Source organism: Budorcas taxicolor, chromosome 9 (genome assembly GCF_023091745.1).
Source record: "Budorcas taxicolor isolate Tak-1 chromosome 9, Takin1.1, whole genome shotgun sequence".
NCBI lineage: Eukaryota > Metazoa > Chordata > Mammalia > Artiodactyla > Bovidae > Budorcas > Budorcas taxicolor.
In genome coordinates, this window is record NC_068918.1 from 72,585,380 (window position 1) to 72,603,536 (window position 18,157).

Genomic DNA, 18,157 nt, shown 5'->3' on the forward strand with positions numbered 1-18,157 from the left:
GAGAATTCAGTCTGCATTTTAAAAAACTTGATGAGATGTTCCAAATAATTTCTAAATGGTGATAGTACAAACCAAGACCCTAACAGCTCAAAAATCCTTTCTGGTTGCCCACTTTCTCCTACTAGAAGAGGCAGGCCTTTTTCCTTTCTTTTTTAACAGAGAGCCTTTTGTTGTTATGATGTGTTTAGCAGATGGAAGATAACATGTAACTGATTTTGTCAAGACTAGCCACTCTACACAAAGGTGGAGAGAGGCACAGGCAGACACAGAGAGGAACGCCCCGTAGCTCTACCTTGACTGGGAGGGGAGGAAGCACTGGAAAAAACACAAGCCCAGGAGTATGAGCCTCAATGAGAGCAGAAAACTGGGAAAAACCAAACCACCAAGGGCTAAAGGGGACTGTTGAGCGGGAGCCAGGCTCCCAGAGGTGTCACGTGGAAGCAGCCTGTAAGGACACCACTGCCTCCTGCGCCTGTACCGAGCGGAAGCAGGGGGCTCACATGGCTCAGGGCCCCCCAGACAGGACCAAAGCACCTCGACGGGATGGCCATTCAGCTTAGCATCCATCAGGCTGAGGGGAGGGAAAGGAAATATCTTTACCGAGTCTGAAAACCTCCCCATGCCTCCTCGACCCACCTCTTACACGGTGTTTTTAAATATGAACATTTAGGAAGAAACAGACAAAGGTCGCCAAGCAAGCAAAATAGGTATGTGCATCCCGAGAAGCAAGCGCGAGGCCCAGGCCTGCTTCTCAAGCTGAGATGGGACGGAATGTTTCAGGAAGACTGTTAATGAACTCTAGGCAGCACGTTGTGGGAGGTGGGGGAGGGGTGGAGCGCAGACTTGAAATCCAGACAAGAGCCCCTGGTATTAGGAGAAGATTTTCTAGTCGTTAAAGTCAGTGGCAGGGATACTCCTTTGTGCCAGCTGGAAATATATCCCCCTCCTCCCTCCCAACAAAGCTGCAACTATCCCCCTTGCCGCCCTTTGGGGTGTGTTTCTACAGCTGACAGTGGCGATCTTTCCTAGGACTCTAAGAGTAGGCCGCCGAGGAACCCAACGTACCTAATTACCGGCCGGGTCTATGGTCCTAACACGGTGCCTATTCTAGGGAAGAGAAAAGCCCAACTCCTTCCCACGAAGTGTGTGAGGGCAAAGGCTCACGCTGAGAAAAGAAACAAGGAAAGCGCAGGAGTCACAGGGGCGATGGGAAGCCAGATTCCGGAGTTCAAATCTCTGGACGGAACCTTGAAAATTACAAAGTGTAATCAGGAAAGTATGCTCCAGACTTGAGTGGACGGTGTTGTCCTAAAACAACAGTCTCTAAAGTAAAAAAGGGCTGAAAGTACAGAAAACAATGTGTCAGCAAAGGGCTGCTGGGGGCCAAATTAGAGAGGACTCTGTTGTTTCTCTCTGAAAATCTGTACTTTCTAAGTTTTCATAATTTTGACTACCTACGCTGGGTTTAGAGCAAGCCAGGTGGAGAAAAGGGAGAAGGTCTATTTCAGGCCGAGGGAAGACCCTGTGAAAGCAGAGGAGCCTGAAGCAAGACAGGGCAGTGTGGATCCCGCGGTTTAGTTTGGCTGGAAGGCAGGTGTGAGCGCAGGAAGAGCTGGAGCCGGGCCTATAAAGGAGGCATGCCCGGAACACGCTGCGGGGCGGGGCCGGGGCTGGTGCGCCAGGCAGAGGCGCCCGGGAGCCAGAGAAAGGAAAGATGTTGCACGGACAGACTGCTGTGCCCAAAAAAGTGAACAGTGATGACGGCCTCCTCCCTTAGGGATGATGTATAGCACACGGAACAGTACTGTTCGCAAAACCTAAATGGTTCCTTTTTCTTCCCCACAAGGAAGTCCTGAGACCTAATCTGATTAACTGAAGGGACACAAACGTAACCGGCAGTTTTAAAAGACAATTTACAGCTTCCCCGCCCGCCAAACATTTTCAGCGGAGGAACATCCAGAACTCACCTGACCATAAATTGTGTACACAGTCAAGGGATAAAAAAGTGAACCTGCTGCACCCACGCCAACGCTCACTCCCCTCCCTCCAGGAGCAGAGGGCTGCCCACCTCTGGGGCCACCTGCCTTATTTATGGGACAGAGTTACTACCCAGTGCTTGAGTGAGAACTTTCTCTTTGCCTGCCACAGCACATCCCATAAATTCAAAGGATGCCAAGGCGATTGTTCACCCAGAAACACTTGGTTAGAAATATAAAAATATGTATCCCTATTCCTTTAAGACGACCCCGGTTTCTCATTTTGTCTTTGTAAGGGGATAGACATTTCCTCCCATTTCCAATTTAAAAGGAAACGGGGTTGGAGACCCAAGGCGGTAACTTTTGCAAGTTACCGCACTGCCTTCTCTGAAAGGGAGAAAGGAATGTTGAGGAAATGGGGGAGAAAGCTTAAAAAGAGTGGAACACTAACAAACAGGGCCTCCTCTCCTTTTCACCTTAAGTCTTTTCTCTCCCCCATTCACAGCTTTAGGTCCTTTGTTTGTTTAACAAACCATTACAATCATAGCTGGTTCAATGGGGAGGAATGTGAACCTCTCTAAGTAGCTGTCCTGGCAATCCACATGTGTGGTCCATCCCCAGCCCATCCCGGGAGGGGCTTCAATGTGCTGGTTTGTGCTCCTGTCGCCCCGGGGGCCAGGCACCTTCCTTACAATAAGGCCCAATTTCCCGCCACATGCTTGCTGCTCCTTCCCAGTAGCCTAGAGTGATGCCTCACTTCCCTCCCTGCCTGCCGAGTGAACTGCCCCATCCAGGCTGCCTGGGCTTTGTCCCACTCAGCTGCAGCACAGGGCCTAGGCTGTTCGCCACCTCTGTCTTCAGCTCATGGACTCACCACCCAATACTTGGCAGTCATATTCCAGGATCTAGCTGGTTATCATATAGTCTATTGCACCATGACCAGAAGATAAAATGGCAAGATCTCGCCTTCCCGCCCTCCCCCCACCAACTAATTAGAACTGCCTTTCTCAGTTCCTAGTAGATATGTTAGCCACTGTTGGGATGGATTTCAATTTCTCGGCCAATAAATCAAAATATTATTTAGTAAGACAATTCTACTTCAAACAGAACCAAAATAACTTTAAGTAAAACAATATTAGATTTCAGTTGAATTCAAAGTCCTCTTATGCTCCTTTGTCTACTAATGTCCATCTGTGAGATAGGCTAGAAAGGCATCTTTATCCCCACTTAATAGGTGAGGAAACTGAGGTCCAGAGACTAAAGTTCTTTGTGCATAGGTACTAAGAAAAAGATACGACAGGGGATGTACTATACCAAGCAAAGCACCCAATGCACAGGGTTAACTTCCCTTCATGTCATGACTGCTGACAACGGGTGACCAGAGGCCTAACCTGGGTGTTTTGAGCTGAGCGGAACATTCCCCACTTCCACCTTGCCATTGCCCCCGGCTAAGCTGTCTACACAGCCTCTGACTCTGGCAGTAGCTTTTACAGCAGTATTTCCCAACAAAGCCTAGGAAGCTGGAGTCCCTAGGGCAACTTGTACGTGACTAGCATCTTCCTTAGGCTTATCAGTCAACATCTTCCACAGATGGGAGGCAACCTTTACACCTCTTCTTATGTACACAAGTTGGGAGTGGAGATAGGGCAGCTTTAAAGCTTTTGAACTGACTGGTTGACAGCAGAAAATTCCAGAGATTTGCAGGTATTATCAGGGCTGTGGGTAGGGGACAGCAGAGGATATGAGAAGTTGCTAATTGCAGGATCTGATTCCCTGAAACACAGAGAATCCTAATGCTGTTTAAAAAGAAAAGGTTAAAACAATTCCATTCTAAGGTACTTCACAGTTTGAGGGGAAAGATATTTAGCCTTTTTGAAGTCCCTTGAACCTCCTGCACATCCTTGACTTATTTGACTATGTGCTTCCAAGCAGTTGCTAATACACATGTTCAGATAGAAATAATTTTTAAAAGCAATCATGGCTTGTGTACTTACTCGGTGACAGGAAACATCAGCTCCAAGACAGTCAGGGAGTCCTCTCAGAAGGTTTGAGGCCTCAAACCTGTAAGAAGAGATCTCGCACACCTTCAGTGAGTGAAGCGAGAAAAACACCCCCCGCCCCACCGCCATGAGGCAACTTGAGCTTGCTTACTTCAAAAGCACACATGCGCGCACACACACAACTGTGAATGTACAGAGGACATTTTCTAGTGCTTTTTAGGTATTTTAATAGATGATAGATCAATTTCAAGTTTTAAAATCCTAGGGTATAAAACTTCAATAGACCCACCACCCTTAATTTTAAAATGTCGCAGATATACCACATGGTAAAATCTGATATATTTAAAAGGGGTGCTAAAGTTCATAATATTGTAACGTAAAAGATTTTCAATATCTCATATAATCTTGCCCAAGAAGATCTTTAAGTATTTATATTATAATCTTTGTCCTACTTGTAAGTGAATTAGAAAAACCCTGATGTTTCTCCCTGGTTTCTACAAGTAGAGAAAAACACATGAAATTGCTTACATAAAATATTCAAAAGAGCACTCAGAGGAAATGGCATTTTTTTAAAACCAACAGTATTAGAATACCATAAAACAGGTATGCAAATCCATGCAATAACAGAGCCTAAAGCAAATTATGAATTGAAAAAAAATCAGCAACAACCAATAGGTACTCATTTTCAACAAAAGCTTCATATAAAAAGCTTCCTATCTTCATACAGATTTATCAAATGTGCAGGGTGAAAAGGCTGAAGTCTGCAATTTGCATACGTGATTCAGTGGTTACCAAACCCGACTATGTTACAATTACCAGAGCAATCTTTTGGAAATGCACATTCCCAGGCCACAGCACAAACTAAATACAAACTGACAGCAGCACCAGGGCCCTGGGAACTTAGGTTTTCGTGACGTCTCCAGAAAAAGTCTACAGCCAGCTTCACACCACGATCCCTGATGAGCACTGGGAAATAGGTATCTCTGTTCACCAATTAATTATAAAAGTCAGCTTCTTCCCGCTAAGGCTATTCCAGCCAGTTGATACTCTTAGAGGCAAAGCTTTCCGGGATTTTCTTTACCAGTACAAGGGTAAATCTATTACGTAACAGCCAATTATATCTCACCTAAGGGATTTATTCACTGGGTTGCCCGTTTTCTTAATTTGATAAAAAAGGCAATGTCCATTTATTATGAGTAACCTCCTTGTAAGTTACAAATGGAAAAGTTAGGGCCATTTTCAGACAACAAAAGTCTAAAAATAAGCCACCACAATTTAGGGAAAAAGCTGGAGGCGAGTAGGTTCTCTGAATCATCCAGAGTATTTGTTTTAAATGTATTCCTTGCTTTGCATGTATAAACATGTCACAAATCATCTTCATGGTCCATCTCTCATCTCAAAATGCTCAGCATTTATTGCGGTGGTTTAATTGGGTGGTCTCCAAAGGCCTATATTAATTATTTTAAGAGCTTGAGAAAAACATGAAAGCAAGAGAGCAGAATTCTTCTGGATGATTCCTCCTTTGCTCCTACCCATCTCACCCATGGACAATGCCAATTTATGAATTCAGAGAGGCAGGGGCTCTCTTCGGCTTCACTAGAAAGGGCACACATGACACGAAGTACGCAAACCAGGCAGCGGAGTAGCTTAGCTGCATTGTCAAAATATTCAAATTATCACTAAAAGAAAGCGATTCCTTTCTGAATTCAACAATGCCCCTCAGCCTCCGAGGGCTCACACAGGAGCTTATTCTTAAGCTGTTCAATGTAAGCAGCACCAGTGAAAGCGGAGAACTCTGGCAGGGAGGAGATCAAGTCCCTCGGCCTTTCCCCCCTGCCATCTCAGCCCGGGTCTAATGCTTAAATAGTTAACAATGCAACAGAGAACCCAAAAGCATGCTTGGCCCCGGGGAAAAACCATGTGCAGTCTACAACAATTTAATAAAGCACAGCGGAGACAGGAAAAATAACACGGACACATTTGACAGTACGCCACTTGCAGGCTGGTTTTCAGATCTGAATTTTAGATTTCAAAAGTCAGAGAAAAAGCTTCTAATAGGTGGGTTCTATTTAAAATAAAAAGAATACAGTTTTTTAATGAACCTGTAACGTAAAATATTTCTAACTATACTCATTTCTGAGCTCCGGAGAAGCAGGAAAAATCACATTTTTCTAGAAAATGGGATGGATGCACAGTAAACAGATCATGTATGGTGAATGGTCTTAAATAAAGGGGAGATATTCAGGGGGAAGTGATTTGTTTATTCAGCGATGACAAAAACTAAAGTTTCCTGAATCTAGAGCGTTCGGATTTCTAGAATGCATTTTTGGCTGTCACAGTCTGTTTTTCTAGGCATTAGCTGCTGAGGGCTGCGTTTGAGAAACACGGCTTCTTCTCTGTTAATGAACTGGTTTAGCTGCCTGCTGAGCATTCACTGAAACCCGAATTGAACAAAGGGATTTCCCTCCAGTTTCAGCTCATTCACTTCAAGCTACTCCCGATTTCACTTAAGTAAATTCTTCAAACTGACTCCCCCCCCCCCCCCCCCCCCCGCCCCAAATGATTTGAGTGGGAAAGAGCCGGGCAAGCCCTGACACTGGGAGGCCTGTCCCGGCTTTCAGCGAAAGAGTCCTCTGGGTGGAGGATGTGCAAGCCCTGTTTTCGAAAAAGCCTCTCAGATAAGTTCTTCCCCGCTCCCCTCCACCCAAGGGCTATAATTCCTGATGGAAAGGAGCCCACCTTTCCATCAGGAATTAAGCCCACCTTAAAATTTGGTAGATTTTAGATAAGTAAATCCTACTTCAGTGAGCTGATCACTGCAACTGAGATTATACCTCTGGAGTGGAGGCCGTAAACTGGATATTTGTATTCATCTCAGAACAACCAAGTCGTTCTGAAGATGACCCCCGAGGCCCATGCTGTGAAAGAGTAACTGGGAGTGTGAACAGATCCGTGAGCCTGGCACCTGGCCCCCTACCTTCTGACACAATCCCTGGGGGGCTTCAGTCACAGCCCAAGGTTTCAGCTACTTCTCGGGGTCTTCAGTCCTGAACCATCTACTATCTATCTTCTTCAACTATCAATCTATCTACTACTGCCTTCAGCCATCAATTTCTTTCACATTTCAGACGAATCCATGTAACTTCCTCCTGCAACTCTCAGCTTAGATACTGTCAGTGGCCCTGAAGGCCCCCTGTCCTGAAGCAGGGGCTCCACACGGCTCACCCTCCAGCATCACCATTTTAGCTACTGGCACTGCTACGTAATAAGAGCCAACATTTAGTGGATGCTCACCAGGTCATGGCCATTTTTTTTCACGGCTTTCCTTAATGCTCCAAATAGCCAAATGAGTAGGGCGCATTAACCCCACCTTACTTCTGGGGAAACTGAGGCTGAGGAGCCATGTCAGTCGGCCTATGGTGGCACAGTCAGTGAGCAGCTGAGCTGGGCTTTGCATCCCAAGCGTGGGCTTTGAGAGTCTATGTTAGTAACAGGTCACTCTCTTCACCATGTTGCTTTCTGGCTGCTCCCAAGTCAGAAACCCTGGAGGCATTCTAGATTTTTCTCACCGACTAAGCTTCACAGTCTTCAGGCTTACTGTCTCTCAGATGTGTTTCCTTCTCTTCATTTCCATAGTTACCAGTGTTTGGGTGGTGTTTTGCCTTCATGACACAGTCCAAACCAGTGCAGCAGGACAACTCTGGAATTTCACTTTGTTTGTCCTCCCAACAGTTCTCCTGTCTAGCTCATTTAAAACAGGTGCAGGCTTTGTAATTGCTTGTGTTTCAGCCCAGATGACGACAGAAGCAGTCTATCCTTCTTAATGTCTAAACCCAGTGAGGAGGTTCTGCCCAGCTTCAGAGTTGGGAGGAGGTTAAGAGGGTGAGAAAAAGATACTCTCCCCTAAAGGAAGGGGCGGCGGGGTGGGGGTGGGGGTGGGGGGTGGGGCGGGCCTTACACAGCTCTGTCCCCAAGGCAGGACAGAACCTTCTAGAGGACAGTGGTGGCTGTGCTCAGGGAGCCCAGGCCTGGGGCAAGAGCGTAGGGCTTCAAAAGCTACTCTCAGCATACACCAAAGGTCAGCCCTCACCCACCAGGGGCCACGGAAACCTTCAGGCTCTAGGACACATGCCATGGAAGAAAGGGAGACACCAGAACGACTGCAATGAAATTTCTCTCTAGGTTGACGGAATGATGAACACAAAAGGGAGTGCACTTTCCGCATGCTTGACACGGGAGGGGAGTGAGAGTCAGACTTATGAGGGCGCCTACAGGGCAACGCCCTCAGGGTCATGCGCATCTGTGCTACAGACTAGTTTCCACTGCTACAACGCTGAGCCAGGTTATTTCTCAAAAAAATGCTACCCCTCTGCTGCAGAGGCGAAGGGACTCTGCAGAGGCTCTGGGGTCTGTGCTTTGGTCCCGGGGCTGATAGAGAAGGAAGGAAGGAAACAAGGGCAGATGTTAGGAGTTTACTCACAAGATTAATGCCTCTGATTCCCTATGCAAATACCTAGAGAGGGAGAGGCAGAGAAAGTTATCTTTAAGGCCTTTATCTTAAACTCTGAATTGCTTAAAACCAAAGGAGAAAACATAAGTCTACTAGGGATTAGGAAGTGAGAGGCTGATGCTGCTAGACTCCTTGAGGCCCAGGACAACCCTGCTTCCGAGCCTGGACATGCCCCCACTAGACCAGCCCACTGGTACAGAGTGGGATGTTGGTTCCCAGAAGATGGAAGTGAAAGTGTGCTGGGAACTGAGGTGTCAGAGAGGAGAAACCACATAAATGTGACTAATCTGTTGATTCAAAGACACTGCAGTAATCGTAGGTCCTTGTGGCACCAAATGTCTACAGGGGTTTGGACCTCGAGGTCAGTCACGTCCTCAGAACAAATTCTACTTAAATCCTGTGGCAGAACATCTGAGACTTCGGAGGAGGCTCATAAAGTCCCTGATGAAAACCAGAGAGGATTCTAGATAAGCTGAGATGTATCAGCCAGGATGCTGAGATTAGAACATTTAGAACAGGGAGCTCTGGTTGGCTGCATGTCAGATGTACAAGGATCACCAAACAGGGGACCCCATCTTCCTGGTGCACAAGCACCCACTAAGTCTGCCTGGCATGAGGGGCACGTCCAGAGGGCAGACAGACCTCAGACAGAAGGAGCCATCTGGGGAGCATGTGCCCCATCACACAGGCTGGACGGCTAAGCCAGTCCCCACTCTCTGCTTTGGTTAGTAGGAAAATGAGTATTTTCTATTAAATGGTACGCAAGAAGAGAACCCACAAATGGGGAGCTTGGAAGTCGGGGTGGGTTGAGCAAGCAGATAGACGTTTGGAAAAACAGAGCACGGGGCTACTCGGCTCTCACAAGGGTCTGGCCTCTGTTGACCTTGCTTCCCTTCTCACACTGGAAGGGGGGGGGGGTGGTGAGGGAAGATTGGAGGGGGCAGTCAACAAACACAGGCCCAGCCCCAAACCCTCACCACCCACTTTCCAATCGGTGGCACCCCAAAACTGAGTGGGGATGAGGGTATGCAGCAGAATGGGGGCCCAGCCCACTCTACTGGCCAAAACTCAGTTTTCATGTGGCTGCCTTCAAACGACTACCAGCCTGGCAAATAAAGAGCTCATACGTAAAGGGACATTTCTATGTACTGGAGACCGAGATCCCTACGGACTCCTCAGTCTTTCTGTTCTCAGACTGGCGCCCCTTCACCCTTCATTCTGGTCACGATGCTGCTGTCAGAGCAAGTCTTCTAACATGCAAATACGGTCCCGTCACTTGGCCATTTGGAATTGTTCAGGGGTCCCATTAATTTCTGTCAGTTGCAACCAAGAGTCCTGACTGATGCACTGCAAGTTTTTAATCAGGACAGCAATACACTCAGGCTCGAGTTATAGAAAGAGACCTCAGACAGCAGACGGACAGAGTAGCTTCTGCACGTATCCATTCTATACATTCAAATCAGTAAAACAGTAATTCCTTGGGAAGAAACACAGCCAACAATTTTGTTAAAAAAAAAAGTGCACACAAAAAGTCTAACTGCAGTAATTGAACACTGAAGCTTCTCTGTAAAACTGAGTGTTCACAGGGAGCTCTAAATCTCTCCTGAGTTGGAACTTGCAACACTTTTGCATACTTTAAGTTGAATATACAGGGCAAACTGGAACCATTTTAGGAAAACAACAAAAGATGATGATCACCCTAATGTGGCTCTAATTTACATGCTGGTTGTAAGTGTGTGTGTTTTTATGAATCACTTTCAATTCCTGTGCTCAAACAAAAAGGAAAAAATTACCTTGGTAATGCCACATAATAGATCAATTAAGTTATTCCCCAAATAAAGTACAGTTTGTAATAGTATAAACATGCATAACTGCTAGCGCTATTTTAAACACACCGATAGAGAAATGTGCTTTATTTATTTGTTGTAACAATAATATTTAATACTCTCCTATATTATGCCCCTGCCCTCAGCTCCCCTCAGGCCTTGACTACTTTCTTTTTGGGGAGTCAAGAAAGTGGGAAAAAAAAGTTAATAATATTTCTTAGATAGCAACTTTCCTTACCTAAAAGTGGTGTATGATAACGAGTTTTACTCTCCTTTATTCTTTTACTAAAAGTATACTCTACCTAATACAGGTTGTGGTTCCTACAGTTAGTTAAAAAACATTAACCACATGATAGTATTCTGCTGGACACAGTCTAGGAACGGATTGGTGGGTGCAGAGAGGACCGGCTATGGAATCAGACGGCTCTGGGTCCAAACACTGGCTCTGCTACTTGCCAGGTATGTAACCTCAGGCAAGTTCCCTAACTTCTCTTTCTGCTGACATCCCTCTACCTGGCAGAGCTGTTACGGGATGATGCGTTACAGATGTACACACAGAGGCACAGTGGGGCAGAGTCTGAAGTTTATATACAAAGGAGTTGTGGCCTGTTCATAAGTATCAAGAGTGCTTTTACACACTGGATACGCTCACAATCAGGAAATATTAATAATCTGTGTCAGGATACGTCTAACAGCAAGAATGTAAGTTTTTAATTCAGTTCAATAATCTTTCTTTGATTTGGACCACCATGACAGAATTCTTTTCTAACATGTTCTTATAAAAGAAATTTCTAATTATTTCTTGCCTGCTTCAAAGTTCTGTATGTCATGTAGTCTAGAGACTTCTAAATTCTTAAGCAGCATAATATTATTAGCTGGGCTTTTAATGGCAATGTCACATTTACTGGAGAAAACAATTACAACTGGACCTTGCATGAACTGGTCTCACACATATCACGAAGCTACAAAATGACATATAGAAGTGATTCTGGCATCTTTAGATTTTGCTAGAATTTTTCTTTTGAATGTGTGGGTGGGGAAGTGGACTAATTTCAATTAGAACCATTTGGAGAACAGGAACTTAAACACATATATCTAATATTCTCTTGACTTTGGCCTTTCACCTGGAGCAGCTGTGAGCAGCCTTTCTAGAAGTCAGTCCCAAGAGTAAAATGAAATTGGAAGTGGTTTATCTAGTTTAAGACAAAAAAACCCCTTAAGTATAAAATGGGATACAAGGAAACTTACAAAGAAGATTGGAATAAAAAAAATATGGCAGATTACAGTCAAGGACGTTTTGTAAAAAAATCTGTGGAGAGAGGCCAACAGTTATGGTTAAGCAATACTGTTAGCACCAGAGCTGCAAACAGGAGGGTTCCTTAAGGGTGAAGAAGGCAACGGGCTTAAACAGAGAAGTAATACATTTTACAGGAGAACCACCACCAGAATGTTGGATATGAAATTTAAGGCTCGAACTAGGTGTCATTATTTTGAAATGGGTGTCTAAAACAAATTATAATCTCCACATGTATGGTGGAAAAAAAATAAAAACTTCCGATAAATATCAAGGATCCCATCAACCATGAGTTCCCACAAATTTAGGTTACCACCACTGGATTTAGCAGCATACTTATTTCATAATTTTAGGAAATTTGGACAGAATACATGCAAACTGAAAAACCACCTCATGTTACGACGCTGGAGCATGATTTAGAGACTGAGATGTAACGTATGCAACATTCTAAATACGATTCTAAATGGAGAATAATGCCCCCCCACCAGCTCCCCTAGTATTAATCTGTTTTCATTTGAAAACATCTTTGTAAATGTCAGGGAGGGAGGTCCCAAGTTTCTAATAAACAAGTCATGATCAATAAAAGTCAGTTGTATAAAGCCCCTTATTTCTAAAGTTACATGAATGAATAAACATTAATGACAGTTCTTAGCGTGTTTTCTTGATTTTTCTAAAGAGTGAAAAACAGCCTTTTGTATTCCCCAACCCTTGTTTTTCCTTCAAGGCCTACAGTTCCTCCAAAGAGAAATCCCAGACAGCGAGTATTCTCTAGGACCTCAGGCCCTCTACTGCAGAAGGCTGCGGCATGTGTTCTAAAGTAGGAGGACTCACGCTGGCCATGGCACGCAGCCTGGGCAGGAGTCAGAGGGTGCCGTGGGGAAACACTTACCTTTTAGGGTCCAGAGGAGTTTCAGATGTGACCTGAAACAGAGGCCACACCAGATGTGAGAGCAATCCTAGAAGAGGAGGGAAAAAAAAAATCAAAAGGTTAAACAAAGAAAGGCACTGAAGGAAGCCACACTGAATACTGTATAAGGAGACATTGACACTCAGGACCCAAGTTCAGGAACGCCACGATCAAGCCCTGTCTGTCCATATACCATCATGTCATAGTCCAACCTTCCAGAGACGCATCTGAGTTCTTACAGAATTGTTAATTTGAGAGACGCAACGCAGTGACGTGAGGAGCCACAGCCATGGTACCAGAAGGCCTACGTTCAGACCCAGGTGTCACCTGGAGCCACTAGAAACCTCTCACCGCTTGTGGAACAGCTCCCTGCCTCGGCTTCTCACCTGCAATATGGAGACGATCACCATACCTACCCCAAGGGCCTTTTGAGGATTAAAGGAGTCGGTGTGAGTGAAGTGCTGAACACTGCACCCAGGAAGCCAGCAGTACTGGTATATTTGCAATTCTTTTCCAGAGACCCTAACTCAAGTGAGAATATCTCAGAGCTTCAGGAAGCAATCAGATGATAATCAGAACCTTTTGTAAAAGGGTCAACTAAGAACACTACCCTCTAGGAAAAGGGAGTGTGGACCCACCGGAGCAGGGCTTGAAGGGGCAAGAGGGGAAGACAATGTCAAAGAGCCAGGAAAGATCATTAAAAGGCAAAAAACAAACAGCCAAACAAACAAAAAAAACCTAAGACCAAAAGGAACCTTTGCTGAACTCCATTTTTTTTCTTTTTTCAAAGACAAGGTTACTACTCAGAGGAGAGGCCTGAAGGACAGAACTTGTTGACAATAAGTGTACCTGTCTTTCCTGTCATTCAACCTAACCCACAAGGAGGATGTCTCCTTTCAATGACTAGGTAAGCCCCAAATAGGTCTGCTTTGTTTGTTAGATGGATGAAAACCATCTGAGAGGGAGGATCTGGTATCTTTCTGCTAGGAAGTTTGCTGATGGAGACAGACACACACAAAAACATGAAGACTTCATATATGCCGATCCCCAAACTTATTTTGAGGGCTTGACTCTCATTAAATTACTTGACATTCTTCTTCCTGTATATGACAACAGACTTCAGGCCTAAGAAAAGGGCTCTTTTCATGAAGGATCATGCAGTTGACATTAACTGGTACTATAAACACAGCAAGAACACAACTTTTAACTGCAGTCACCCCCCTGGGGCGCGCATGTCATTCAATCAATGGGGACAAGATATGCCTCGTCGCTTTTAAGCTGAAATATCCAACGCAAAAGTGTTGTTTGACTCCCCACTTCTCCTTCCACCCTCCATCCCCCCCCCTCCCCCAGCAACTTAGGTATGATGTCACACGAAATTACTTCCAGAAACTGGGAGGACAGAGCAGCCAAGTTATAAAACCTAAGTCCGAGGCTTACAGCTTTCTTATCTACAAGTTAATACTTCTGGGGGCGAGAGTCTATCAATGATCAAGGCCACGGTAAGGTTCCTGTTTCGTAAGAAATCTAAAATCTCAGCAGAAACACAATCTGCTGACTCGATCACATTCGTACAGCCCACGCAAGTGCCTATCCCTACACAGGACGCTCCCACGACTCTCCAATATGTAAAATTGTTTTTTAAACCTCATTCCTACTTTTAATCAAGACAGAAAATCAAATAGATGTCTTTGGACATAATCTTGGAGTAAAAATAAAACAAAAATAACATGGAGAATAAAATATGAGCCAGTTCCTATACTTGTATGCTTACTTTACCACCACCCCCCAACATTTTCTAAAGTTTTCCATTATGATTTTAAGATGTCATTTTTTTCCCCAAAGAATATTGACAACTATTTCCCACTTTTAGCTCTGGTTTAAAAAGCAGTTGGGTTTAACTGGAGAATAATTCAGAACTGGGCTGGTCTTAGGCTCCTGTGAAATCACGGGAGTTAGTCCTCTAGGATCAAACTTTCCTTTACATTTTTCACTGAGAGTCAAGGGGTTCATAAAATACAGTAGTAGTAAAGCTAGTTACAGAAACTGTCAAAGGTTTTGTTTTGCGTTATTTAACATTCCACCATAGAATTAAATCAAGTAGAATGGAAGTCTGTCCATCTCAATCACTAAATCTGGTCACGTGAAAGTCTACAAAACTCTAAAATTTTTTTCATCTTCTTACTGAAAATATCTAAACACTATGTTGAGACATAATTTTTAAAAAGAATATTACAGGAGAGAGCTTGGATTTGAAAAGAACACCACCGTACACTTTCTATGCCTCCTGTTCGCAGGCTGATGGACTGCCCAACCAACTTGCCATGCTGAAAAACTGTTTAATAATTCTCCATAAAGGAAAGATTTTAAAAAGCTATAGCACCAATCAGGTAACAACAGATCAATCAGGTTTTCCCAAAATGTAGTATTTGCCATTGAAGCCTGCATAAGTAATTACATTCAAAGTAATGTATGGGGAGCTATCAATCCCCATTCATTCAGCATGCATTCACTGAGCCAAGAGCTTTGCTGGGCTTGGAGATACAAAAATGAATACGACACAGCTGCTTCACTTCCAGCTAAAAGAATACACCTAAACAAAGAGCTACAGGGCAATGTGTTAAGTACTATAATAGAGGTGTGCGCAAAGGGCTGGGGGCCAAAGGAAGAAGCTATAAATTCTCCCTGGGAAATCAAGCCAGTGAGGGGAGATATAAAAGAAGGTCTGGTGATGTTTCCTTGCGATAAATTCGACTTTTTCTTTAGTGTGTTGTCAAAAGTAAGGCAGTAATTTTAGGATTTATGAACTGTTCTCATAGCAAATGCTAAATTGGTCTAGAGTTTTATTTATGTTTGACACAGACTTCCGGTTATAATATCCTAAGAATATACATTTTTAAAAATAACTATGATTTGTTGTATTCCCACTCAACACACACAATCCAGAACAGCATGGATAGTTTGAATAGTTCCCATGAATGAAGCTTAGATACAAAGTTCAAAGATGTTTCAAAATGTAAGTGAATAAAAGTCACATTCTAGAAACTTGGTAATATCATATTAACAATGCTTATTTTCAGTATCAATTTTTTTCTCTTCTTCTGAAAGCAAAAATAAAAGAACCACCTGATTATATATCATGGCTAACATCTGCCTTTCTCTACTTCTGCGTTTAAAAAAACAAGGAGGGTGTTGAATCAACTTCTACTTAACATCGTTTATTATGCATATCATATTCCTACTTATAACACAGTTGTGACAGAACCTCCATTGTTCATTACACACTAGCCCCAAACTCGAGTAATTCTAATGTAAGCATGAGAAACCACCGTCTCCTTTGGGGTGAATTTCCAAATTCCTCTGTGTTAAATTGAGGTCTAATTTTCCCTGTGCCTGGTTTTCACATGAAGGTCCATTCCACCCCATGTGCTCCTTTTCAGCTGTCAATAAACAGAGGCAGTGAATTCCCCCACGGCTTCACAAAGCTAGTTAGGCAGAGCCATTCATTCCTTCAGGAAAACAGGGCATTGATTTCAGCGAGTTCCCAGGGAGCAGCTGCAACAAAGAGATCAAAGGCCCACCTCTCTTTCCCTCCATTGCTTTCATTACGCCAGGCCCAGACAAACAGCGACAGGTTTCCTCGAGACAAGGAGAGGGCCCAGCAGACCACCTCATGGTTCAATTCAAATTCATCCGTTTCCTACATTCCAGTGACAGTCCAGAATGCTAACCATGACAAACCAGCACAATCAACCGGCATAATATACTGCTCGCTAGTTCATCCAAGGTCAGAGGGAGAAAACAAGCAGGGAGGGAAGTCCTCTGCCTCTAGGACCCGCTGAGCTGCCATGGCCCCCCGACATTCCATAAATAAACTGCACCCGCTCACTCTCCCTTTCTTTCTCCACCCTGCGATCCTACAAGCAATGGTCTCACTTAATCTGCAATTTCTTTCGTGTCGCCGTACCCAATCTACTGGGACACTCTATTCTAAGCGTAATGGGGCTGCTGATGACAGGAGGGCGGCCACACGCGCAGCCCTTCTTCATTCGCACCCAGGAAACTGCTCCCATACGATGAACTGAGAGCTGTAATTCCTGGGGCTTCCCTCAGGCCTTTATCTCCGGCCGAGGCCACACGCCCTAAAGAGAGACTCAGCGTGCATAAACTCTTGTCTGCAAAACACACACCCAGACAGAGATAGGACAGTTAGCTTTTTGATGGGAGCTGGGTAATCACGGAAACTAGTAATCCAAGCTCTTAAGTTGACGGTCTGTGTGTGAATGAGGTGTGCGTGTGTTTGTGGGGAGTGACGAAGGTTAATGAGGGGGAGAGGAGAGCCAGAGGGAGGAACTAGGAAAGAAAGTGGATTATCCTGACTGGTTCCCTACACTGAACACACAGAATTAAAAGATTTCCAAAGTCCCCACTGAATCCTGAAAGGCCGCCTTGACTGGCTACCACATTCATGAAAGCCTGGAATAAAATGCGTTCCTTTTATTGTGGTCTGTTCCATTTCTGCCGCTAACCCTGAGTAAACAAGGGAATACATGGGTTAAGTTTCAAAATTCCTAAACTAAAAAGAAAATAAACAAGATTGGAATGAAAGGTATGGAGAACTCATTCCTTGACACAGAACACGACCTTCCCACGTGTCCATCTTCGGAGCTTCGGGAAGGAAGCGGGGGAGGGGGGCCCTTTCACTGATTATTCATTTGACTGCCAAAGAGGCCATTTTGTGTAGGGTAATAAACAGCCCTCAAAGTAAAGACTTTTGACTTTTCTCAAACTGGGACAGATATAAACTTAAGAAAACACAGAACTCCTAACTGTGCATGAAAGGTGGTGGAATTCTTGGAAACTCAAAGCTGACTCTGGCGCTAACTCACTTTGGCCTCTCTGCCTCCCTTCTCTTCCAAAATGGAGGCAGAAACATCTGTGAAGAATTTCTTTACAAAGTATTGTGAAATAACCGTTCCTCAAAAACGATGTACCTCATCGAAGAAAGCTGGTCTAATGAGTTATTCTGTAATAGATCTGTAGAATGCAATCTATAACAGATCTCATCTTATAACAGATCACTCTAGTTCAACAGAGCTGCTCTGGAAACTCCTGTGTCTCTATAAATCAAATCACTTTTTAAAAGCACTCAGAAAAGTTGCTACTTGAAGGCTACAGCAAATGATGAAATACACTCATCAATTCATTTACATACCTTTCAAAAGCATTTACAAAGCACTTAGAAACATCAATTTGCTCTTCACTATAACCAACTGAGATAGATGGTTTTATGAATTTCTATTTTTGTATGAGGAAAACAGCCTCAAGAGAGGCAATAAATTGATTTGCCGAAGTCACAGAACAAATAAGTAGATGAGTCACAACTTTAAATACTTTTTCTAAATCCCATGCTATTCCCATTGCACCTAGCTACCACCTCTGCATATAATTATTCACTGACATTCTTCGTAATTTTATTAAATAAGTCCTCAGCATCCATCTGTAAGCTCATTGCATTGTAGTGCCCATTCAAGGAGGCAGTGTTTAAGAGTATAGGCTCTGCTATCAGGTTCAAGTTTTAGTGTCAACTTTTGGTTGTTTTGTAAATTAAGCAATTAATACTATTTCCAGAAGCTGAATTCCC

At 44.0% G+C, this 18,157-nt stretch overlaps 1 protein-coding gene across 4 annotated transcripts in view; it reads right to left on the reverse strand.

The window, feature by feature from the left end:
- The window catches only part of PLAGL1 (PLAG1 like zinc finger 1), a 55,190-nt gene that overhangs the window by 17,804 nt on the left and 19,229 nt on the right, over nucleotides 1–18,157 (reverse strand). For 2 of the 4 annotated variants that reach the window (XM_052645774.1, XM_052645777.1), the window contains exons 4-5: nucleotides 12,496–12,562; nucleotides 3,971–4,037 (exon numbers count right to left, since the gene is read on the reverse strand). In XM_052645774.1, the coding sequence (XP_052501734.1) occupies nucleotides 3,971–3,987 (17 nt within the window). In that variant the 5' untranslated portion in view covers nucleotides 3,988–4,037; nucleotides 12,496–12,562. Of the gene's footprint in view, nucleotides 1–3,970; nucleotides 4,061–12,495; nucleotides 12,563–18,157 lie in introns of all 4 variants that reach the window. The other 2 variants (XM_052645776.1, XM_052645775.1) reach the window with 2 other exon arrangements.